This window comes from Haliotis cracherodii, unplaced genomic scaffold, assembly GCF_022045235.1.
Source record: "Haliotis cracherodii isolate W230 unplaced genomic scaffold, xgHalCrac1.p SCAF_6, whole genome shotgun sequence".
NCBI lineage: Eukaryota > Metazoa > Mollusca > Gastropoda > Lepetellida > Haliotidae > Haliotis > Haliotis cracherodii.
The window spans coordinates 60,122,768-60,148,233 of NW_027266319.1; the positions used below are offsets into that span (position 1 = coordinate 60,122,768).

General features: G+C 41.8%; 3 protein-coding genes across 3 annotated transcripts; 2 read left to right on the forward strand and 1 right to left on the reverse strand.

The window, feature by feature from the left end:
* The first annotated feature begins 1,462 nt into the window (after positions 1-1,462).
* Positions 1,463-13,675, forward strand: LOC139445892 (uncharacterized). Its single transcript, XM_071227132.1, has 6 exons — positions 1,463-1,599; positions 4,921-5,002; positions 7,019-7,035; positions 7,856-8,026; positions 10,659-10,727; positions 13,613-13,675. The coding sequence occupies exons 2-5, from the start codon at positions 4,930-4,932 to the stop codon at positions 10,713-10,715; spliced, it is 318 nt and encodes a 105-aa protein (XP_071083233.1). The 5' UTR covers positions 1,463-1,599; positions 4,921-4,929; the 3' UTR covers positions 10,716-10,727; positions 13,613-13,675.
* Positions 13,676-18,135: 4,460 nt separating this feature from the next.
* LOC139444678 (uncharacterized) lies at positions 18,136-20,708 on the reverse strand. Its single transcript, XM_071225610.1, has 2 exons — positions 20,630-20,708; positions 18,136-19,232 (listed from the first exon to the last, which is right to left on the reverse strand). The coding sequence occupies exons 1-2, from the start codon at positions 20,706-20,708 to the stop codon at positions 18,136-18,138; spliced, it is 1,176 nt and encodes a 391-aa protein (XP_071081711.1).
* A 236-nt stretch (positions 20,709-20,944) lies between these two features.
* LOC139445198 (uncharacterized) lies at positions 20,945-24,657 on the forward strand. The gene is made up of 3 exons (XM_071226327.1): positions 20,945-20,963; positions 21,927-22,063; positions 23,188-24,657. Exons 1-3 carry the CDS (start codon positions 20,945-20,947, stop codon positions 24,655-24,657), a joined length of 1,626 nt encoding a protein of 541 aa, XP_071082428.1.
* The last annotated feature ends 809 nt before the right edge of the window (positions 24,658-25,466 follow it).

A 25,466-nucleotide genomic window follows, 5' to 3' on the forward strand; every position in this document is an offset into this window, starting at 1 on the left:
CTTCATGAAACGGAGAACCCGCTCAGGGTTTTAAATATGAAATTAAATTACCAATGGTTCCAGACTTTTTTAAGCCCGCCATATTTGGATATTAAGATAATAAAAAGTATTACAAGGGTATATTCACACGGTACACTTTACTTTGATAATTTAATGTACCATCTTTAGTTCGACTCTGGACCCGACAATCCAGTGATTGATATGACCTACGGCCCACCTCGTCGGGGTACGATGACATGGACGACCTGGTCACCTCACCTGACCTCACGGTACATTTAGTAGCCCCTTGACCGCCTCCGTGGTCAAGTGGTAGGCGTCCGTCCGGAGAACCGAAGGTCCGGGGTTCCATCCCCGGCCGCGTCGTACAAAAATACGTTAAAAGATGGTACTTGTTGTTACCCTGTCTGGCGCTCGGCTCGGCTCGGCATACTGTGTCTGAGTGAGGTATTCATGTTAAACAGCGGCATGGTATCTCAGTGTGCTAGCACTATAAATCGGCATCATTCCGGACTGTTACAAGCAGCCACACACACACACGTGCATGCACGTCGTTATACAATTGCAATAATCTTGGACGCGACGTTAAACCCCATTTCACTTCACCTATATAGTAGCCTCTTACGACCTTCATGGGTTGCTTGGCATCTTGTCTTGCTACGCACCACCAAGGAGGGTAAAAGGTGTCCATCTCTGGGAATGAGAGTGATAGTTTGCTAAGGACCAATTCTATCCAGGAATCCGTGTGTGCATGTATGTAGTGCAGCATCAAATTATGACATGTTGTTAATCAGGAACGACACAAAAATACATATAATTTTAAAGGGGCGGTCGGGTAGCCTTGTGTTTAAAGCGTTCGCTAGTTACGCCGAAGACTTTGATTCCCGACATGGGTACAATGGTGTCCCCCGTCGTGATATTGCTGGGATATTGCTAAAAGCGTTGTAAAACCATACTCACTCACACTCACTATAATTTTGAAATAACGAACAATTGTACCGATGACTAATAATTCAATCACTTTTTACTGTGATCTCACTTTTTTAACGTTACTTATACTGAATGTGTCGACATATAATATCGTACGTGGATCGATGCTCACAATCTCAGTCACTGGTTTGTCTAGTCCTGACTCGATTTATTAACAGACCGCTGTCATATTGCTGGAATATTGCTTAGTGCGTCGTTAAACAACAAACAAACAAACAAACAAACATATAATATCAAGTAGGTGATATGTTTGGTGTGTTTATCTTCTTGTACTCGGCTGTTAAAAATCGAGCTGTTCATTTTTAGCCATTTTATTTTTATTTTAAGGCCAGGTCGTGCACACGTGTACAATGAATTGGCAGTTTAATGTGTCTTTTTAAATTACGTTACTATAGAAGTCTATGGGAAAGCATTTGGTGGTGAGAAGCCTAGTATCACTCGTGACCTTATCTGGTCTGTCTCTTGATGTCACCGTGTCACCTCGAGAAGGAGGCGGTCCTGTGTTCTGGGAGCGGCGGTCTGACGTTGTAAACATCTAGGTCTGGGATTGTTGATGATATAAACATATAAACACACACACACAGTCAGACCGTCAGCAATTCTTGAAACAAGGTAGGTGTGTTGTATACGAGAGAAGTATATTAACTTTGAGTCTCACCTTAGGTAGTAGGTATGTCATTTTTCAGGATTACTAATATTTGATGTTTTTACAACAAAGCTGGTATTTTATTTAGTGGTGAGTAGATCTTACTACTGACATTTGCGCTACAGCTCAGGAATCGGACAGTATAAAATGGCCCTGGCTTGGTAAATATAGATGCGTGTGACGTCGAGTGTATTTTGTGTGAAGTCTGGCAAAGTGGATTGAGTTTCAACTCGCAATCCGTTATTCGATCTGGACAGAAGGAAAGCATTTTAGAACTTGAGTTTTTCTCGTATATCAAAAAATATTTTGAAAAGTAAATATTTCGATTCATTGGATCTGTGCCCGAAAGAAACCTACATTTTATTTCTTGACCTATGATTTTCACGTAATGGTATGAATAGAACTATTTGTTTGTTTCTTGTTTAACGCCCCGCACAACAATATGTCCATAAATAGTCGAGTCTGGACCAGACAATCCAGTGATTGGTATCATGAGCATCGATCCACGCAATTTGGATACGATGACATGCAGCAACCAAGTCATCGAACCTGACCACCCGATCCCGTTAGTCACCTCTTACCACAATCGTGGGTTTCTGAAGACATACTCTTCTCCGGATCTTCAGGGGTCATTAGTAAAATTAACTTATGAATGCATGTCCTTGTTCGCCATCCATCCACTGACATATCCAGACTGCAGCAACACATAGGTAGCAATGCCAATACCTGGTGGACTGGCAGATGTGCGTTTTATAAAACCACCATGCATAATTGTCAACTAGATCTTTCCAAAAATGTATCCAAATGCTATCTTGCTTGAAGGCATGACAACTTATTTGTTGTTTTGTAACGACGTTTCAGGGCTACTTCTTGTCCCGTCTGATGAGGTTTCGGGGCTACTTCTTGTCCCGTCTGATGAGGTTTCAGGGCTACTTCTTGTCCCGTCTGATGAGGTTTCAGGGCTACTTCTTGTCCCGTCTGATGAGGTTTCAGGGCTACTTCTTGTCCCGTCTGATGAGGTTTCAGGGCTACTTCTTGTCCCGTCTAATGAGGTTTCAGGGCTACTTCTTGTCCCGTCTTATGAGGTTTCAAGGATGCTTATAGAAGAAGAAGTTTATTCATGAGTGGAGGCCACATGACCCAGAGTTCATTTACAGGAATACTATATGCTATGCACATGCACAAATCTTCGTTAATATTTTTTACATTTGTATTTACATAGGTAAATGTCTTTTTAAATATATGGACAAGGTTTTTAATAACAGAATCATTTCTGGTAGATAGAAGATAGAAGAAATATTTGAACAGATGGTTGCACGTGGTAACATTTTGGAATTAAATTTTCTCTACTCCTTTTATGAAAAGGACAAATTAACAAAAAATGGTATTCATTTTCTATTTCATAGCGGTTACATTTCATACATAAACTAAACGATGACTCTGTGGTTGTATTAAATCGGGTTTTCTGTACATTTAAATTATGGCTTAAACAACGGAATTTACATAAAGCTGAAAGAAGATCTCTTTCAAATGCTAAAGTAGACAGGTATTTTTCTGGTTCGACTAGTGATTTATAAGATGAATAAACATCAGAGAAAGAAGAATTGGTGATTTCGTAATGCCAGTTTTGGAATTCTATATCTTTACGTCGTTGTTTGAATATAACCATGAAGCACTTCATATCGCCGCAGTCCTGAAACAACCATATGAAGGATTGCATATTGTCCCTTCTGGTGACGTTTCAGGGCTGCATATTGTCCCTTCTGATGACGTTTCAGGAATACCGACTGTCCCTTCTGAGACGTTTCAGGGCTGCATATTGTCCCTCCTGGTGACGTTTCAGGGCTGCATATTGTCCCTTCTGGTGACGTTTCAGGGTTGCATATTGTCCCTTCTGATGACGTTTCAGGGCTGCATATTGTCCCTTCTGGTGACGTTTCAGGGCTGCATATTGTCCCTCCTGGTGACGTTTCAGGGCTGCATATTGTCCCTTCTGGTGACGTTTCAGGTTTGCATATTGTCCCTTCTGATGAAGTTTCAGGGCTGCATATTGTCCCTTCTGATGACGTTTCAGGGCTGCATATTGTCCCTTCTGATGACGTTTCAGGACTACTCTCCTATTGTCCCTTCTGATGACGTTTCAGGGCTGCATATTGTCCCTTCTGATGACGTTTCAGGGCTACCTATTGCCCCTACGACGTTTCAGGGCTAAGTATTGTCCCTTCTGATGACATTTCAGGACTACCTCCTATTGTCCCTTCTGATGACGTTTCAGGACTACCTCCTATTGTCCCTTCTGATGACGTTTCAGGGCTACCTCCTATTGTCCCTTCTGATGACATTTCAGGACTACCTCCTATTGTCCCTTCTGATGACGTTTCAGGACTACCTCCTATTGTCCCTTCTGATGACGTTTCAGGGCTACCTCCTATTGTCCCTTCTGATGACGTTTCAGGACTACCTCCTATTGTCCCTTCTGATGACATTTCAGGACTACCTCCTATTGTCCCTTCTGATGACGTTTCAGGACTACCTCCTATTGTCCCTTCTGATGACGTTTCAGGGCTACCTCCTATTGTCCCTTCTGATGACATTTCAGGACTACCTCCTATTGTCCCTTCTAATGACGTTTCAGGACTACCTCATATTGTCCTTCTGATGACGTTTCAGGGCTTCATATTGTCCTTCTAATGACGTTTCAGGGCTACCTATTGTCCCTTCGACGTTTCAGGGCTAAGTATTGTCCCTTCTGATGACGTTTGCCCCTTCAGCAAAGTCGCCATGAAACGGATTTACAAATATAACTGCAAAAAGGTCATCCAGTAAAATGAGATCTGAACCAATAATGTTATCGAAAGATGTATGATTAAACCAAACAAGATATTGGAAAGTCATACATATTGCATCATACTTACTGATATACGAACGCTGGTTCGTGTGATACACCTTGTTTGTTTGTTTACACTTGAGGGGCAAGGGTGGCCCAGTCGTCTTAGGCGCCGCGATTCGCTGTGCAGAGTTGCGTCCCTTGGGCACGCCAGAAACCTATGATTGTGGGTTCGAATCCAAGTTCGCCCCGATTATGTTTCTAGGTTTGTCAGCACCATACCCGTGCTCGTGGGTTTCATCGCAGTGGTAAACGTCTGAGACCTGTATCACTTCGGGCTTTCCTCCCACATTAAGCTGACACTCCGCGATATAACTGGAATACTGTTAAAAGCGGCGTTATACCCAACTCACTCACTCACTTGTTTACACTTGAATTATTTTGAACATGTTGTGTTTAGTTGTCGACCATGAACACCTGTGTGGCTGTCGCTGTCGTCGCCGTCATCGTCGTCCTCGTGAACGGAGCGCCTTTAAATAATGGTATGTGAGGTGAGGTGAAACGGGGTTTGACATTGCGTTGAGAGTGTGTGTATCTGCGTGTTTTATAATATACCATGCCTCAGTTAAACATAAAATACACAGCTCAAACACATTATACTATCGCCGAGCCCTCCAGTCTTTGTTTTTGCCTCCCTATATGACTGTGGCCTCTAAATAGTCGAGTCTGGAACAGACACACCAATTCTTGATATTATGAATACCGTCCCGCGTCATAGGAATACGATACAACGCAATCAACCAAGTAAAGGGGCATTCACACGGTACAACTAGTTGTATACAATTTGTTGCATGCAACACATTGCATCGTTTGAACGGACAAGTCGGTCCAACTTTTGACGTATGCAACCTGTTGGACGCGAATTGTACCAAATAGGACATGCTCTATTTTCATGCGACAAGTTGTATTAACGCAGCCAATCAAAACGCGTATGAAAATCACGTGACATTTACACGACAATTTGTAAGCCTGACCATCCAATACATTACCTCTTATAATAAGCATAGGTTGACCGGGGCCTATTCTTACCCATACTCCTCGCAGAGACTGAAATATACCAGTCTTACAGTCTGTGGTTCTTATCAGAGAGTCTATGGGCGCGTTGCAAGCCAGGAATCGCTTAGAGAAAGCAAATTCATCGCTCGAAGCGTTTGCGCACTCTTCCAAAATGGCGGCGCAACTACCGCTGGGCTGCCTTTACGTGATGAAGAATGTAATAGAAGAGGCTCGAAGACGGGCTGGTGAAATCTATGACTACTTTGAAGATGCTGTCAAAGTCAGCCGCCATTTTGGTTTGAGAACGAAGCGACCTCAGCCAGCGATTATTTCGCTTGCAAGCGGCGTAAAGTTAGCGCATTGTTGTAAGGCGAATCGCTGTACATTGCTTGCAAGCGATTCGCGCTTTGCAACGCAGCCTATGTGTACATCAGACTGACCAGTGTGATTGTTACTGGCCCGGATACAGCTATAAAAATACAAATTTCTACGGTGGCCCATAAGGGACATTTTTCAATATTTTGATATTTCACTTACTGTTATCGTAACCTTTTGCAAATTAACACGATTTGTCATACAACTATGTGATAAATCATGTATAAAGAAGATATTAAATCGTTGAAAAGTGAAGCGAAAATGTCGAAAGCTAAAATGGAAATGTCAAAAACAAAAACGAAAAGGTCAAAAACTAGAATGAAAATACAGAAAACTATTTCCATCGCGGTGAAACCGATTTCGCAGGGGAATAGTGCATGAATACATCAGCGAAGATTACATAGTTCCTGATGTCAGAATTAACAGTAACGTTAATACACTATGATTCTGGGTTCCTCTGGGCATAGTTCATTAGATTAAATAAACTTTATAATGCAAAATGCTGAGCTTTAGCCAAATTCAGTAACTTCATCGCGACCTGATCTACCTGTCACAAAGTTAAAATGGCGGGCGTCGGCAAAACACGTAGCTGCGCCCTGTTCACAAATTCACTCAAATATGTATAAATATCAAGCTGCCAAGTGATTGTGATCTGTTTGTTGAAGAACAAAGGTATTGTTGATATGTATCTGATGGTTAATTTGCGTAACTGTGTGCTTAGAACGATGAATTCTTCATGATGGCATGGACATATGATAATAATAACAGTGTGCTATGAAGCTCTATAACATCATGCAATGATCCTCTGGTAGATTTCTTACCAGAACGGGATTCAAAACAATGAATTACGTGAATACGAGGTTGGCAAAAATATACTGCTATATACATACCTGCAAATCTAATTACAGTTTACAGGATAATTATGATATAATTCGTGCACTGTCATATAACCATCAAAAATACAACAGGGAAATATTTAGGAACTATTTCTAATTTTTACAAGCTGTCATAACTTACACATTTTATAATAAAGACACATTAATATTTATATATTCTTCGTGATGGCCATCGCATCATCAACATCCCTTCGTTTTCTTCTAATCTGCCAAACTGTGTTTTCCTTTCAGGTTTACCTGCTGGCCAGGTAAGTCGACTACCGTCTATTTAATTTATCTATAATCAAAGGAGGCATATCTTATTCGGGCCGCCTCCGTGGTCAAGTGGTAGGCGTCCGCCCGGAGAGCGGAAGGTCCGGGGTCCCATCCCCGGCCGCGTCATATCAAAAGACGTTAAAAGATGGTACTTGTCGTTACCCTGTCTGGCGCTCGGCATTAAGGGGCTAAAAGAAGGACTGGTCGGCTCGGAGTCCGTATACTGTGTCTGAGTGGGGTATTCATGTTAAACTGTGGCATGGTATCTCAGTGTGCTAGTACTATAAATCGGGATCTGCAAGTTTTTGTTTGTTTGTTTGTTGTGTAACGCCGCACTTAGCAATATTCCATCTACATGACGGCGATCTGTAAATAATCGAGTCTGGACCACACAATCCAGTAGTTGACATCATGAGCATCGATCCACGCAATGTGGATACGATGACATGCATCAACCAAGTCAGCGAGCCTGACCACCCGATCCCGTTAGTCGCCTCTTACGACAAGCACAATCGCCTTTTACGGCAAGCGTGGGTTGCTGAAGACCTCTTCTACCCCGGATCTTCACGGGTCTTCTGCAAGTAGACATGTGTATTCTCTAAACTTCTTGTCGTCTCAACCCTCAGATGTGGATATATATGAATTGTACATTGAACTCGACCTGATCATAACGTGACTGAATGAACCATGCTCATGCTGTCGACCTTTAGTTTGCTTTTTCTTGGCCAGAAAGTACTTTGTAATGTGTAACGTAGCTTAATGTTTTGTGCGTACGGGGACACACTCTCTTTAAAGTTGAACGTTGATAACAAGGTTGACCAGATGCCGGAGCCGCGTCCCACTGCCGACAAGGTGATTGGTCACTACCCTATCAAGATGATCCTTGACCCACTGAATGTTGACCAAGCTGGCCTCGCTCCGTTTCTAAGGAGGGCTCGAAAGGACAGAAAACAGGAAATTGGAAACGAACTCCAGAAATTACAGGTACGTTTATATTTTTCCCCCTTCAGGGTAATATGGTATGTAATCAAGAGCAGGTAACTCTCGCCAGTCATATAGCCACTCGGATTATTCCGCTACCGTCCGGTCCTTTTGCATTCATCACCACTCGCCCCTTTCCGTAAGCGTCAAGGAGACCCGTTCCCCTATCGATGTTATTTGCAAAAATACGACAAACCAATAAAAATGCGCGTATGACTTCAAGTACTTCGGTCAAAGAATCCCTCAGGAATAATGTTTAATTTTACATATGTCTTGCGTTTAAAAATATACCTAAGATACAGTAAAATGTGTTAAGTCACACTGTATGTGGTTTCAGTAGCATCTGCAATGTATATGATGTATGGGGGAAATATACGTGAATCATTAGGCAAGGAGTTGACAAGTCTTTTAGCTATGCCCGTTTGCGCTTAGACGGAACCCAGTCGCAAAAATGACCAACTCGTGTTATTCCGGGACAAGCCGAATAGCAACTCGTGCACCTCTCGTGGCCATTTTTTGGCGACTGGGTTCCGTCTAAGCGCAAACGGGCATAACTAAAAAAATGTCAACTCGTTGCGCAATTAAAAAAAATAAAAATATTATTATTTTTTTTATTTTTTCTATTTTTTTTTTGACTCAATGATTCACGCAAATTTCCCATATGTCATATATATTTCAGATCCTATTTAAGACACATCGGGAATTAAGGTATTATACAGTATGATTGAACACATTTAACTGTGTCTTGGGTATATTTTATTATGCAAGACATATGTAAAATCAAAACTGGGATTCTTTGACGAAGAACTTGAAATCATACGCGCATTCTGACTGGTTTGTCGTATTTTCGCACATAACATTCATCGACAGGGAGACGAGTCTTCTTGCAGGTTACGGAAAGGGGCGAGTGGTGACGAATGGGCCACGAGAGGGGCACGAGTCGCTATCCGGCTTGTCCCGGAATAACACGAGTGGAGACGTACGAGACGAGTGTGTCGCTATAATTAAATAGTTGACTGGTCCCACCTTTGGTTCTCGCGGCGTGCAAAGCTCTTCCCCCCTAAAGGGAGACAGGAAACAAGTCTATTTGACGCGGCGGCGGAAGGATAATTTAGCAATTTGCAATCTGTGAAATAATACTTTAGAAAAGGTACAGATGTCGTAAAACAAAGAGAGAGAAGTTATATACATATGTAAGTATATGTGACTGACTCAAGACGAGGAAATAATAAAATTCACTATATGTGCTCAGGCGAATCAACAAGTTATGCAATGCGTTAAATGAAAACCTCATCTGTTAAAGTATAATAAAAGCAATGACCTCGGCTGAGACTTTATGCTCATAATTCTCCTCTCGTACACCAGATTACATTAGGATAAATCATGACGGGCGGAAATCGTATCTCATAAGCGTTTTAAAAACTCATTAGGCCTTGGCGTAGCTGTTATTTATAATGCACATGCATTTGACTTAATGGATACCAAATGCCAACGCGATAATTTTATTAAGTTGTTAAAGGTAGTTTTAACATGGCATATTGAAGTTGTACCCAAATGGTTGTATGTAGAACCGTCATTCTCAGTGTCTGTTGAAAAAAAAACCCTCATTAAACCACACACAAAATAAAATAATATTTCTCCTTCGCCCGACATCACAATCGGGCTGATACGCCACTGAACTTTAAAACAGATTACATTTCGTTTCCGATTCCGTTTGTTTAAAGTGCTTACCACTACAAAGCTGCAGTTGCCAAAAAAGGATTTTGTGGCTCTGCAAATGATGCAATTGCAAAGAATAATTGATGAGAAATGAGGTATTGTTTATCTGTGGTCACTCTGTCAACGCTATTTGTCCTCTCTCCGGCTCCTGTCTGGCGTAGGCAAGGCACATGGTCGCATTGAAATTAATTGTTATTATCGCAGGAGTTTTAAATAATTTGATTCTGTATCCGAAGTGTGGCCGTGAGCAAATGTTTTTCGGAATTCAGTGTTTCTCTTTTTTGCAATTTTTATTCCGATCTTCTTAATATGAGCGCGTGGTGAGATCTTATAACTGCGCGCACCTCCCTACCTGGCACAGGGGGGGTCGGGTAGCCTAGTGGTTAAAGCGTTCGCTCGTCACGCCGAAGACCCGGGTTTGAATCCCGACATGGGTACAATGTGTGAAGCCCATTTCTGGTTTCCCCTGCCGGGATATTGCTGGAATATTGCTAAAAGCGGCGTAAAACCAAACTCACTCACTCACCCACCTGCCTGGCACAAAAATAGCCTGACATGTTTTGACTTGAAGACAAGTATAGATTAGGAGCATTATAACCACTTTATAGACACACCGATGCTAGTTCGAATGTTTCAAGTCAAAAATCGTCTTGTAATGTTTGTGCCATGAGTTTGTGAACATTTCACAAGAGAAATATGAAAATATATAACTTTTTAGTTTTCTTTTAATCAAAACGGAAAAGGATTGATTTCATAAATCAGTTTGACATGACACCAACCAAGTCGCCCAGTCTGATCACCCAAGTTGTTTATCACTAGAAAAACATATATAATTCATATATGACTTGAACTTCGTACCTGTAGTATTCATTTATCCTGATTTTCTTGTCTACAACACTCTGACGTTTTGTTGCAGTTGCAAGCCCTCCTGAATGAAGCAATTTCGCAATTTCCGATCAAAATGCACCTTTAAGACATATCAAAGGTAACAATTCTTTTTAATCTCCTCAAAAAGACATAGCACTGGACTAGTAGATTATTTCGCTTGTGAACTCATCTGTGTCGTCATCTGTGTCGTCACCTGTGTCGTCATCGGTGTCGTCATCTGTGTCGTCATCTACGTGCAAGGGAAGCGGGTAGCGTGGTGCTTTAAGGCGCCGCAACATGCTAAGAGTTGCGTCCTAAAGCCATGCCAGGATCCGCTGATAGTTGGTTCAGTTCCACGATTTTGTCCGATTATGTTCCTTGATCTATTTACTTCACACCCGTTTTCGGCAGTACGCATGTATACGACCAGTGTCACTGAAGGCTTCTTCTTGCAGTTTGCCGTCAGGCTGTGGTGGAACCCAAAACGTTCGAACAAATCTAAACCCAAGCCACTCACTCATTTGCTCTGTCTTATGCGCTGTGTTACGACGCGGTACACATGTCACACCGTTGGTGTCGTGCATAGCCATGTAGTTGACTATTTTGCTCGTCACGCTGAAGACCGGGTTCCATCTTCCCAAGGCAAGGGCATTAACTGACTGTAGAAGCCCAGTTTCACCTTGCCGAACTAGGCTGGAATATATATGTACGATCGTAGCGCTACCTGTGGCTATTACGAGTTATGTCCCTTCTATGTCCCTCCTAATGACCAATCAGATTCAACCTCTCATATCACTTGCGTTTGCTTCATACAAAATGGCGGTGCCCAGTCATGACGATCCCATCGATAATGAAAAATCTCTATTGTAATAAAACGGGTCTTACTTCATGAAGTGCAGCAAATCACGTGAGCACCTTGCTTAAAAACATGAAAAGATTTGGAAAATATCTGTTGACGCTAAGTTGACGGTGCACATGTATTGTAAATCCTGCAATCGATCGAAATCTCCGTTTACGAACCGGATGTTGATTTCGTAACACGATTTTGATTGGACTATTCACAGACTCGTTAGCCTAGCCGAATTATAACCCCATAATTGTAGTCTAGTTCGGCAAGGGTGGGAGTGGACCCTTATAGTCGGTTATCTCCCTTGCCTCTGGCATATGCCGTTCAGTTCAGTTATATCATATTAGTCCTTTTCCTTGGACCGCTCGGAGTCAGTATACTGTGCCTGAGTGGGATATCCATGTTAACACTCCAGCATTGGCTAGCACTATTATACCGGCGTCAGTCCGGACTAGTACAAGCATGCAGGTCGCTATGTAGTCGAACCCCATGCGACGTTAACCCCATTTCACCTCACGTTGTCTTTGCATAAGAACGAACGATTAAAATACCACATTATTGGGTGTATATGATTAAATATTACCGATGCAAATTAATGGGGATAAATTTGCAAAAGTGACCTTTGAATTAGGTGTGTGGGTCTAGAGAGAATTGTTTATCTGACTTTAAAATGTCACGTTAGATAAGATATAAACGCTCGTGATCCATCTATTGTCCTTTATCATGTATACAATGTATTTCAGCTGTCGTGTATAGTGATCGTGTATAGTGTATATCTGTCTGGGTTTGTACGCTATGTGTCGAAGTGTGCGCGCAAAAAAGTACATCTCTTGAAATCCCCAACACCTGCTTGTGACACATGGAAGTAAGTTTCAATCATAAATTCCCAAGTTAAAGACATAATTTCGCTGACGTAGTTGTGAATGACAATTAGAACTATCTTGTGACCGCCTCGAGACTGGGTCTATTAGTTACGGTGTCTTTAGTTGCCGTACACGGTGTCATATCAGGTTAGCAGAAACACATTGGGCGAAGCGTATCACAAAAATGCCCGCGTGTTTACGGAAATCTGCCGGCCTATGTAACTTGATAGCAGTCCGCTTTCCCCTAACGACGGGCTGCTGTCTGTTCATTTGCTTCACGTTTCTTGTTTGTGACGTCATCCTATATCATGTTCAATGACGTTGCTATTTGTAACTCAGTGACCTCCGTTGTAACCATTCTTTCTCTATAATTTTTATCAATAAAGTCACGAACATGGTTACTTTAATAAAAAATGCCTTTGCTCATCACAATTAATGATATTAAAACACAAACCAGTGTCAAATAACCAATTTGTGTACCAGAATTTCCATGTGAAATATGTGAGGTGGGCGTTGGAAAAAATAGAATGGCTGTTACTGACGGTATACGGTCTGATATTAGGTCAGTGACAACCATCTTGGATTTGTACTGACGGTATACGGGCTCATGTGGGGTCAGTATTTCTGCTCTCTGATTGGTCCACCTCACTTTGAGGCATAATAAATGCAATTATGGCGTCACAAGCAAGAGACGTCATACATTATGACAGCCCGTCGACCTATATGGGTTTTTACAAGATGGCGACTGGCAAATCAGATTATTATATTCTTCAACAAGTATATAAGACAATATCTCCTTATTGTAACATATGCTATTACAGAGTTTAAAACAATTTCTTTTGATATCTCCAGGAAGGAAAAAAGTTAGTTGTAAATATATGTCTTACACGTTTCATACCATCATCACAATTTGTGATAATGGTATGAAAAATTATCGGACATTTTTTCACAAACGTTTTCGTAACTTTAATATATTGAATTCCATGTGAGCCAAAAATGGTCCTTATCCTACATTGTATTTTAAAATAGAGATTATGTGATTCGTTACTGTCTCTTTTATCACAAAGCAAACCCAGCATCGAAGCTATCCCGACGGTAGCCACCATTTTGAATATTGAATTTGTTGGAATTTTTTAAGTCCTTTGGGGTGCATTTTGACGTATAACAGGGACAATAGTGTTATGAAATGCATGATAGGGTGATAGTTTGGACACCAGTACTAGTGTCTCCATGAAATGGAATAAGGAAGCCCCCCTCTTCTCCAAAATGATTTCCACATCTCGACTGTTTCAGGAGCGAGCCTTGGAAGAGGGAGTGCTAGGACAAGCCTACTCGCAATACATCTGTGACATGGAACTTTTGATGTTTTGTTTTGTGTATTTGCTGGATATTTTGTATATATAATCCTTTTGATGCGTTTGTTTGTACCTCGGTACGATTTACGACGTCGGGCGTTTACACTTGACGTAGTTGACAACTGTCAGCTAATAATGCCGACTGCCGAACTAGACTGTCGTTATCGAAGAGAAGTAGGGCTTATAACGGGAGAGGCAGTGATGGAATACCGGCTCGTTGCACAGGGGGATTTACAGTGCATTTCCACATCCCCCGTGGTGATTCTGGGTTAGAATTGGTCCAATCTCATTGAAATCAGATCTTAGTTCTCGCTACCGCTCAACAAAGATCTGAAGACATCCCATTCCGGGTCATGTCAGACCGACCTTGCGCGAACTATGACAGACCAATGGAATGACCAATCAGAAGGCAGCTTTGTCGTGCTTTACGGCACTAATTTCAAATTGGCGACTACGCTTCGAAACATATTTTGACAAATTCTCGATTACAAGTTTGAAACCTGGACAAAAGAACATTATGGAATGGCTAATAGATGGGCTAGAGTGTATGGATTCAGTCGTTAAAACCGTAACTTTCTTTGGGAATAAAGTTTTCGAGGTTGCATGATTAGAAATCACATTCCGACTGTCACTTTATAATCTGGTAAGCGACGCTCTGATTGGTCGGATGAAAGGTCGTTCTGACGTGACCCCTTGCGAGAACTAAGGTCTGAATTTTATGAGATTGGAATCGGTCTAGCAACCTATGCTTGTCTTTATGGATCGGATGGTCAGAGTCGTTGACTTGGTTGATTCGTGTCATCGTACCCCAACGGTGTGGATCGTTGCTCAGAATATCGACCACTTGGTTGTCTGGTCCAAACATCTCTGAGAGAAATAGGGAATCATCATCACAAAATAGTGTTACATTCTACTTACCCATCTCTTAATAAATGATATGTAGATATTTAAACCCAATCGGCGATGTAGAAGTGCGCTGTAATTATTACAGTGGATTGTGACACGAAGTGACCTTTGGACGAAATGAAAGAATTTACAGTTAAAAGCTGTGATACTCATTTAGGTATGGGTGTCAAAAACATGTCACCATATATTTGTTCCTTTTGACATTACATTTATTTGAAAACGTTCGAGAAAACCTCTGTTAAGAATATGCTCGCCCCTTAACGATGACATCATCAGGAATATGTCGGATCCCCAGAGAAAGGAGGATGGAGTAGTAAATATGTATAACCTGGCTGAATGTGTATTATCTAATCTCCATCAGCGTTTTTTTCAACCACGTTTACTTGGCTTAAACTTAGATTATCGTCGACACCACTCTCTGAATCTCATGATAGGATAGGTCTTCACCAACCCATGCTTGTCGAAAGAGACGACTAACGGGATCGGGTGGTCAGGCTCGCTGAATTGGTTGAAGCATGTCATCGTATCCCAATTGCGTGAATAGATGCTCATGACATCAATCAATGGATTGTCTGGACTATTTACAGACCGCCGTCATAGCTGGAATATTACGGCTTTGAACAACAAACAAACAAACAAACAACATGATTGAGGAATGATTGCGCATGCGGTGGGGCGGTTGAGGAAACACCCATTGTCGTACAGCAACGTCACTGTATCAGAGCGGTGTGGAGCAAAGGGGCAGGTTTCACAAAGTGATCTTAGTTCGACGGACTATCGTCAGTCAGGGAAAAGTACAAACGTTACGTCAGCCGTTGCGCTACGATTTGTGAAGCAGTGCCCCGCGTGGTACCGCAAAGCGACAACTGTTGTAAATCATGTTTCAGTAGCAGAGTGCGTCTCAGCGTTCATATCGCTTTGTGAAACCGAACCCTGGTCCTGCTGTCACTCAGTAGGTCAGCAGTGAATGAAATGCAACATGATTGTTTGCGGACACAGGAGTAATTTTATTTAAAATGTGGCTCTCATTGAATGCTGGATAACACACTCGTGTCCACGTGAGCTCACAATCAACTTCACCTAAAACGATTGCCTTGGACAATAAACGTGGGTGACTTGACTTGAACATGCATGGTCTGAATATATCCTTATCTTCGCCCACCACGCATCTAGACGTAGTTGGGGGCACGGGTGGCCCAGTCGTCTAAGGCGCCGCGATTCGCTGTGCAGAGTTGCGTCCCCTGGACACGCCAGAAACCTATGATTGATCCCGGTTCACCCCGATTATGTTTCTAGGTTTGTCAGCACCATACCCGTGCTCGTGGGTTTCACCGAAGTGGTAAACGTCTGAGACCTGCATCACTTCTGGCTTTCCTCTCACATTAAGCTGACACGCCGTGATATAACTGGAATAATGTTAAAAGCGGCGTTAAACCCAACTCACTCACTCAATCACTCACTCACTCTAGACGTAGTCAGAAGTCCAAGGTGTAAGTACATGTAGTAGCAGGTATAGTCAAATCTCTCTCACATTAAAATAGTCCAAAACTGGGAGCGACACATTTATTGAAACTTACACTCATGACTCACTGTATATATACATAGAGATTATTATATGAGCATGTGTGTCATACTGATTCTGAAATCAGTTTGACACACATATGAGTGTAATAATTTCTTTATTACCCATGATTTCTTTATCCTTTTGAGCTCCCCTTTATAAAAATGTAGTGATCGCCAACGTCAATGTGCAGCGTTGACGTCGTTTCTAGTGTAACGTCATTCAGACCTTACGTCACAATAAGAATCGTTTGACGTCAACAATGTCGTTCGGATGACCGAAACACTACAATGGTGCGCGAGAAGTGATATTTGCACGAGTGCACATACGATTTTAAGAATTCAGTTATTTCTAACCCTATTTGGTCATAAAAAACAATTATGACGCTTGGTGTTCATGACACTACGATTGTACAGTGCAAACTATTATTCTCTGAAGGAATTAGGAAGATGCCATTTTATACGTGTGACAGTCAATTGTAAGCTGTACCGATGGTTTTGAATGAACAGATTATTAATTTAGTCGCTATATGAGCAGCAGTTGTTGGAGTGAGTGAGTGAGTGAGTTGGGTTTAACGCCGCTTTTAACAGTATTCCAGTTATATCACGGCGTGTCAGCTTAATGTGGGAGGAAAGCCCGAAGTGATGCAGGTCTCAGACGTTTACCACTTCGGTGAAATCCACGAGCACGGGTATGGTGCTGACAAACCTAGAAACATAATCGGGGCGAACCGGGATTCGAACCTACAATCATAGGTATCTGGCGTGCCCAAGGGACGCTACTCTGCGGCGCCTTAGACGATTGGGCCACCCGTAACCCCCGACCCTTAATAGAAGCATGGGTTGCTGGGAACCTATATTGTGTTACCTCGAATCCCCTTCAGAGACCATATTGTGTGTTACATATACTTCGCTATACTAAGATCTTGTCTTTGAAATGAACATATTTTACAGAAAATAAACCGTTGTTAAATTATAGTTATGAAATATAATAAAAGGAGCCAATAGACTTTCTTCCTTTTCAGATACTGCAGTAATCTAGACCTGCCAAATATTATAGACTTGCATGGGCTGTATTGGATATACTCGTATTTGTTTCAGGGTCTGTATGACAGACTAATACTTCACGAAACATGAGGATCAGACTTAATCGTGCTACCATCAGACAATCCCATATATGAACTTGAGACGAGGAAACGAGACCGAGTAAGTCTAAGATTGTAGAAGGTCAGGCATAATATAGGTGAACTTTAAAGGTAGATAAAACATTTGATGATATTCTTGTTTCACATTAACATATATGGTTATGAATTAAAGTGATCATAATATCAAACGTGTCCTACTCTAAGTTTTTTTTCGTGAGAGGATTGTAATTATACCAAATTATTTGTTTACACAATAATACCATATCTGTAGTCCAGTGCTAAACGGAGTTGCTTCCCTTTGCCGTGGCACGATTCGCTGGTACTGGGTTCGAATCCCAAATTCGTCATGATTATGATGTTCACTTATTTCAGTCAGCCTCATACCCCTGATCATGTGTTTCACCGGAAAAAAAAGATCTATTATCTAAAACTTATGTCAGTAATCCAGATCGGCGTTAAACCCACTAACTCTCTACCAATGTTTGTGAAACTTTTTTTTTTCATAAATGTATGATTAAAACTACATAACATATCCTGAATACAATAGTTTAATAATACGCCATGTCACTAAATATACATACAAATAAGAACTTGTGAGTGAGAGTGAGTGAGTATGGTTTTACGCCGCTTTTAGCAATATTCCAGCAATATCACGGCGGGGGACACCAGAAGTGGGCGTCACACATTGTACCCATGTCGGGAATCGAACCCGGGTCTTCGGCGTGACGAGCGAACGCTTTAACCCCTAGTCTACCCGGCCGCCCCCAAGAACTTGTGAATATATTAACTTGGTCTCGTCGCTATATGGCTGAAATGCCGATGCGACGTTACATTTTGACTTACTACTCTCTCACTCACTACTCCAAGAAACTGTCCTCGCTTTTGAAATAAACTTAGAGCTTGAACCTTTCGATTCACAAGAATCAGAAGAAAGAGACGAAGGGGGTTCGAATCTTGCTGAATCAGGTTCCTCATCGGAAGTTTCGGACAACAAATCATATTTGAAATTATTCAGCCCAAACATATCGTTCGTTTTCATGGACATAATTTTATCTTTCATCTTCCCAAAGCTCTCATTATTCCTACCTTTCGTCTTGTGGGCAGTGTATATACACACGCCTAGTACCAAACCCACAAATAGCACAACCCCAGCCACGACCAGACCCGTGTACAACTTGTACTCAAGCATCAGGTTGTACAACCGTTCATACAACGGCGGGGGTGGAGTTACGGCAACGTTGTACCACGCTGTATGCCACGTTCGTTTTGTCACCGGGTCTGTCACTGCGCATGTCCAATTTCCTGCCGAACTTCTTCGTACCTTTTTAAGAATAACTTTCTCACTTGTGTTTGTTTTTATGGCTGGTATATATTCTGTGTCATTCAAAAACCACTTTACGTTTGTTTCTGGGTACATTTGTGACAAAGCATTACTGTTGCAGGTGAGCTCCAGTGTCTCTGTTTCACGGACACTTTTTGAGGGCTGTTCTGTCTTCACTACCAAAGAATACACCCCAACCGTTTTAAAATTCTTCTTAGTGTATTCCATAAAGCATACATACACACCGGTGTCGTCAGAGTTTAAATCCCTGATTGAAAATGTCCCTTTGAATAAAAACATCCGGGATGCATCCATGACAATAGGGTATTCGTTGACTGACCAGTGGTATATAGATTTGGGGTACTCTGAAGCTATTTTCTGTGAGATTTCGTTTTTACAGGGAAGCTCCACACTATCACCTTCGGTCTTCGCGAAGTCGTAATGCATCCTCTTAATGAATTTTACCCAGAGCTTCTCGGTTTCTGAGGACAGACTGTCATCTATGTACTTCTGAAACATCTTTTTGTTTTTGAACTTATCATAAAGCCAGAACCGTTTCTCCCTTCGTAACAACTTATCATTGGAAACTTCGTCTGTGTTACCACTGTTGGCATCAGCTCTGATTCCTGAAATAATAAAAATGGTTATTCTATTGACTTTCTAGTTTTTACCCTATAATGGTGATAATACAATACCGTGCATGGTCGAAGAATGGATGCTAAATGAGGGTAGATTTAATTTGATCAAATTTAAGGTGTACAAGACATATGGTTGACAAAAAAACTGTTTTAATGTATCCTGTTAAACACGGATACCCAAAAGAGTGCGTCAGTCAAAGAACAACAAAGTTTCTTTGAGGAGACTTGGGCTTTGGAGGGACGGGGTACAGTTTGGACAACTGTTATCAGTATTTCTGTACAAAGCCTACCATTTGTTTTTTGATACATTTTTCAATTATCCATGTATGAATGAATGAATGAGTATGGGTTTACGCCGCTTTTAGCAATACTTCAGCAATATCACCGCGGGGGACACCAGAAATGGGTTTCACACAATGTACCCATGTCGGAAATCGAACCCGGGAAATCGGCGTGACGAGCGAAAGCTTTAACCACTAGGCTACCCGACCGCCCCTACATTGTTCATGAAATCCCATTGCTTTAGGTTATAAGTTATTGCACATTTGACTTATGATACAGAAATTATTTTTAAAATGGCAAGAAAGTATGTAAGGCAAAAGCATGCCTGTGTACATACCATATGTTAAAAAGAAGGGGAAATGGCTATCGTACGAGAATATAGCTTTTGTTCGGTGCGCAAGTTTTCGACTTCAAACAGACATATGGTAGGCAATAGAAGATCTCTCAAGACATTTTTAACTTTTATGCATAACCAAGTTCTTCTTGCCGAGAGAGAGAGAGAGAGAGAGAGAGAGAGAGAGAGAGAGAGAGAGAGAGAGAGAGAGAGAGAGAGAGAGTATGTGCGTGTTTGCTATTATTGGTTTTTTTGTTTGTTTGTTTGTTTTGTCTTATAAATATTTTGGGCGATTGGGTGGCCAAATAGATAAGCGTTAACGTGATAGGACAGCTAGTAGGACTTCGACGAGTCCAAATTTACAACCCGGGTAACCACACCCCTATTACCCGGGTACCCGCTGTAGGTCTCCAGAGATAGGTCCAAATGTCCGACTGGCAATTGTATGACCGAAGACCTGTTAAAATGTATTTAGATACTCGTATAAAACGATCTGGTCATGCATAAACTGAAGTTGACTGAAGTTTTATCTTTATTCAAGCATATGAAGTGAGAAGGAACGCAAATATTAGTCACTTATAGTGTAACCATAGAGTTCTAGATAATTTTTGTCATTAAACAATATTTCACGTGAATAACCACGGGTCCGGGTAGTCCTGTCGGTTCCCGGGTCCTACTCAGTACCCACCCAACCCGAGTACCCGAGTTACCCGTCCAAGCCCCAACAGCTGGGTTGAGGTGATGAAAATATAGTTTGCAGACATCCTACCTTGAAAAATGAGGAGGAATGCCACGAGCATACAACTGAACGTGGCCAATGTCGCCAAGACTAGTTTTGAAAGCTTCATATTAAAAACCCAGATGGATCTATTTCCACTGCGGTTGTTGTTCCAGCGATCTCGTTTATGACGAAAGGAAATATGTACGTCATAACTATTGTGTTACGGCGCAACCGCTCAAACACCGTGACGTCATCATTCACTGAGAGTTATCTCCCTTCGTGGTGGCGCCGTTGCATGACTTCCGCCACAACGTCTTTTTCTCATAAAGATGTTCGGAAATAGAGTAATATGAACTGCAAAATATGAGTAACTCGACGCCAGGTGGGACTTGCATTCCATGTTTTCAATAATATGTCGGTTTAAGTTTGGACACTGTCCTGTACATTCAGTTATACCGTAGATTTCTGTTTAAATCCATTATCAATTTATGACAAGATTTGAAAATAGCTCAGACGTTTTCTAGCTACTCGATCAGGGGTGTTTTTATTTAAACGATAGGACAGATGAACATAATGATCAACATAAGCTTATAGTATATGCAATGCATATTCATATTAGCCTGTTGTTTTCCTGTTTTCCGTTCATATTTTAAAATATTAATTAATTATTGATAATTAATATGAAAATAAATGTAATCAATGTTCGATGCCTATGTCTAATAGGCCTAATCATGGTGACCCGTGAAGATTTCGGGGTAGAATAGGTCTTACCTAGGTCTTCAGCAACCCAAGCTTGCCGTAAAAGGTGACTATGCTTGTCGTAAAAGGTGACTAACGGGATCGGGTGGTCAGGCTCGCTGACTTGGTTGATGCATTTCATGTCACTCATCGATCCCAATTGCGTGGATCGATGCTCATGATATTAATCACTGGATTGTCTGGTCCAGACTCGATTATTTACAGACCGCCGTCATATAGCTGGAATATTGCTGAGTGCGGCGTAAAACAACAAACCAAATCAAACCAAAACCTAATCATGGTGTCAACCAGATATTTTGCAAAGAGGTATTATACGCCTGGGTCTTACAGTCTGTCTTTATTCATTTTTTTAGTAAGTGAGAAATATTAGTGACATTGATAGTTAATCCTCAATTCAGCGTCAGAAATTGGCACAAGTCCTATCGTCCTTGCCAAAATACTCATAGGTAAGGTACCATCAGGACTAGTAGAAATTTGCCATTATTAAGGCTTTTGCTATATGTGATCATTATAAGGACAAGTTGATTAAAACAGTTAATTTCTATCGCTGCAATTTCTGATAGTTTCGATTATGTGATGTCTGCAGGCACCCCAGTGTGTCACTGGAAGGAGTCGGCCATCTTGAGTGGGGAGAATGGACCAAGTGCTACACCGAACCTCGAGGCAAGTGGAAACAGTTTATCTACCAGATGCAGCCTTGCTTCGAGAAAACTCCAGTTCAAGGTGTGTATTGGGACCCAGGGACCCATTAAGGGACATCTGCATCACATGATCTGCATAAGTTTAGCAAAATAGCTTTTAGAAATTCATTCGACATCTTCCGTAAAAGGGGTCACGGGTGGCCAAGTCGTCTAAGGCGCCGCGATTCGCTGTGCAGAGTTGCGTCCCTTGGGCACGCCAGAAACCTATGATTGTGGGTTCGAATCCCGGTTCGCCTCGATTATGTTTCTAGGTTTGTCAGCACCATACCCGTGCTCGTGGGTTTCACCGAAGTGGTAAACGTCTGAGACATGTATCACTTCGGGCTTTCCTCCCATATTAAGCTGACACGCCGTGATATAACTGGAATACTGTTAAAAGCGGCGTTAAACCCAACTCACTCACTCACTCACTCTTCCGTTAAAATGTATTAACGTTCCCACCGGTTTAGGGACCAAATACTGCAGTCTACCCAGAAATTGTTATATGATAGTTATCTGATAGACATGATCCTATGAATGAAAATTATAAAGGAATATTTCAATATTTGAATGTTTTGGACTTGTAGTAACACTAAATGTATTCAGCAGTTAACTAAAAACAACATTTTGTCCAAAATTGCAGGAACCAGGTTTTTCTGACATTTGAGCATAAGCAGGGCTAGTTTTCTTTGGGCATGAAGAAAAAGTTGGATTGGGTCATGTTAATTGGTTCTCAGATTTACTCATAGTAAAATTTAAATTCGAAAGATCTTCCCTTTTAACTCAGTGTTTCATTTCTGTATTTTGTCATGTGATCAGTCAGGTGTAAGAAAGGAAAAGGGCTAAGGCATCTAATGACAAATTTGAGGCGTTCCAAATGACTTGACTTGCACGAGAAATAGTAAACAAGTCTGCTTGGGTTTTAATATAGTGATCAGATTTAACGATGTGGAAAATTCGTGAATTTTGAAAGTTGTCCTGCAAATTCTGTGTGACACTGGTTCTGCTGTCTTGTATATATAACTCTGGTTAGTAAGCACATGAAATTAATCTGGTACTTACAACTCGTTTTGCAAATGTGTAGTATGCCTTGTCAGCAGTGATCTTCAAGTCAGTTATTATTTCCAATATTAAGTCAGTAACTAAAACACATGTCGCTATTTTCAGTCAGAAGAGATAAAAGGACACGCAATTGGAGCTCCGCGCATCTCAACAGAATCATGGAGAAACAATCAAGAATTATCCCCACCATTTTACAACACAACAACCAATCTGCACTTCCCCCAGCCGGCCGGACACCAGCTAAGTCATCCCTGTCAGCCAATAAAGACACCGTCCCACGGGTCAGGCTATACAAGCAGTTTTGGAAGTGTTCCTGGTGTCGGTGAAAAGAATGGAAATGACTGGCAGATGTCTGACACTCCCGCTTCATATATTACACGAGGTGATGACCCCAGTGGCGGAACACCAGGTTTACGAAAATACGACAACAGTGAACTGAAATCAGGTAATGGATTCATTAATGAATCCCATTCTAAAGAAGCAACGCCAAACATGCCCACGTCGAGATGTCTTCAAGCATCTGTTCCAAACAGCATCAATGATATTAACAGATGTATTGTGTATTCAGCACAGACGAATAATCTGACTCCGATTAGTAACATGCTGAAGACATGCCAAGTGTTTCATCCATTGGACGCAGTTCCACAGAATCCCCGGTCTTCTCCCGTGGAGGGTCCGGTGCGGTCGTTGATGGACGGCGGGGATGCACTGGATGTGAGGGGCCTGGCCTCGCGGTTGGCCAAGATGCAGTCGGAGACCAGGATGCGGGATGCATTGCAGGAGTACATCCACACCCACGTCCCTTCTGTTGAAGGAAGTGTGAACACACTGATTGAAGACACCGTCAGACAGATTGCTACTGTCAGCCTGCGGGACAAGAATCCCAGGAGATGTCTCTCCAGCATTACAACCACACGCGATTGGATGAAGCTTCAAAATGGCAATGGGGAAGTTGCCTCTCCTTCTATACGCAATAACCACAGAGGGCCACAATCAACGAGTCCAAGTCCGGATCCGGTTAGCCCAAAGTCCACAAGTCCGAACAATAGTAACTTCATGTCAGTTAAACAGGGCCAAACTGGTTCATCCTCATCCAATCGAAATCAGTCGGAATTACGTTCAGCGAATCAGAACTCGCAGATCGAACGACCTGTTCCCACTGGTTCTCGCGTTCACGATAACCCGCCGTCAACAAGTCACGTTTGTAATAATTTCAATGAGCGGCAGCTCTCTCAGATTCTGGGCGTGTCATCATCAGAGATGTCTGACTTGGACATGGGCAACATGAGAGTACACCGGCTTGTAAATGAGTACACACTACCAGGATGCAACAGTGACAACCGGAAGGTGACGGAGGTCTACAATATGGGCGGCGAGCTGCTCTATACCGACTATGTATCTCCAGAAGAACGCCGATACGAACATTACGTATTGCAGACGTGCCACACGGCCAAGAGGAAGTTCCGGGATGCTGACAACGGGGAGGGACACGGGGGGAAGAGGAGGATGTCCTTCTTGGGGGAAGAATTCACCGATTCCAGATTCATTAGGTTCAACAATGGCTCGTGGGATTAATTATTGAACTTAATGCCAGTCTGTTAATATACCATAATCCTGGGAGAATGTGGGTAAAATGCCATTAAATGCCGGAAATCAGAATTTTAAACTCATCAAAGCCTGATAAATATACCAGATGTGAGAGAGTACTTGGACTTCCTATGCACTACTCCTTTAGTGTTATTTATTTATTTTTCAATTTGAACAATTGTTATCTTTTGTATGATATATATTATATATGAAACGAGTGTGTAACTATACACATGCTACAGTCAGCCTAAATTGTATGTAATAAATTTCATAGTAATAGAACACGTCTGGGACGTATGTTTTATGTTTCGGTAATAAAGGTATTATACAACGTCTAAAGTAACTCTTCGGTGTGTTACATTGGAAGGTCTCATATCCTGCCATCTTCTGATTGTTTTATGTTCTTTGTGAATTAAAAAAGAACGAAAAAGCTCTTGAACTTAGAGGTCAAGGCCCCGTTCCACAAAGCGATCTTAGCACTAAGGTGATCGTAAGTCCCATACTCTAACATAGGTTTACGATCATCGTAGCGCTAAGATCGCTTTGAGGAACGGGGCCCAGAAGAGTAACCTCCTCTAAAAGAACGCAACTGAAGTATTTTATAGACGCTTCCAAAGAATCGCCGTTGTCATTGTCCGTTGTTCAACTCTACCATCAGCTGTTGTTCAACTCTACCATCAGCTGTTGTTCAACTCTACCATCAGCTGTTGTTCAACTCTACCATCAGCTGTTGTTCAACTCTACTATCAGCTGTCTGAGTACTGTCGGGATCGGGTGGTCAGGCTCGCTGACTTGGT

Bases quoted from the DNA above. Each gene is read 5' to 3' on its own strand.
- LOC139445892 (XM_071227132.1), top strand. From the start codon at position 4,930: ATGAACACCTGTGTGGCTGTCGCTGTCGTCGCCGTCATCGTCGTCCTC. The intron at 8,027-10,658 runs GTACGTTTATAT...GTTTTGTTGCAG, and splicing joins ACGAACTCCAGAAATTACAG to TTGCAAGCCCTCCTGAATGA.
- LOC139444678 (XM_071225610.1), bottom strand. From the start codon at position 20,708: ATGAAGCTTTCAAAACTAGTCTTGGCGACATTGGCCACGTTCAGTTGT. The intron at 19,233-20,629 runs GTAGGATGTCTG...TTATTATTTCAG, and splicing joins ATTCCTCCTCATTTTTCAAG to GAATCAGAGCTGATGCCAAC.
- LOC139445198 (XM_071226327.1), top strand. The intron at 22,064-23,187 runs GTGTGTATTGGG...CGCTATTTTCAG, and splicing joins CGAGAAAACTCCAGTTCAAG to TCAGAAGAGATAAAAGGACA.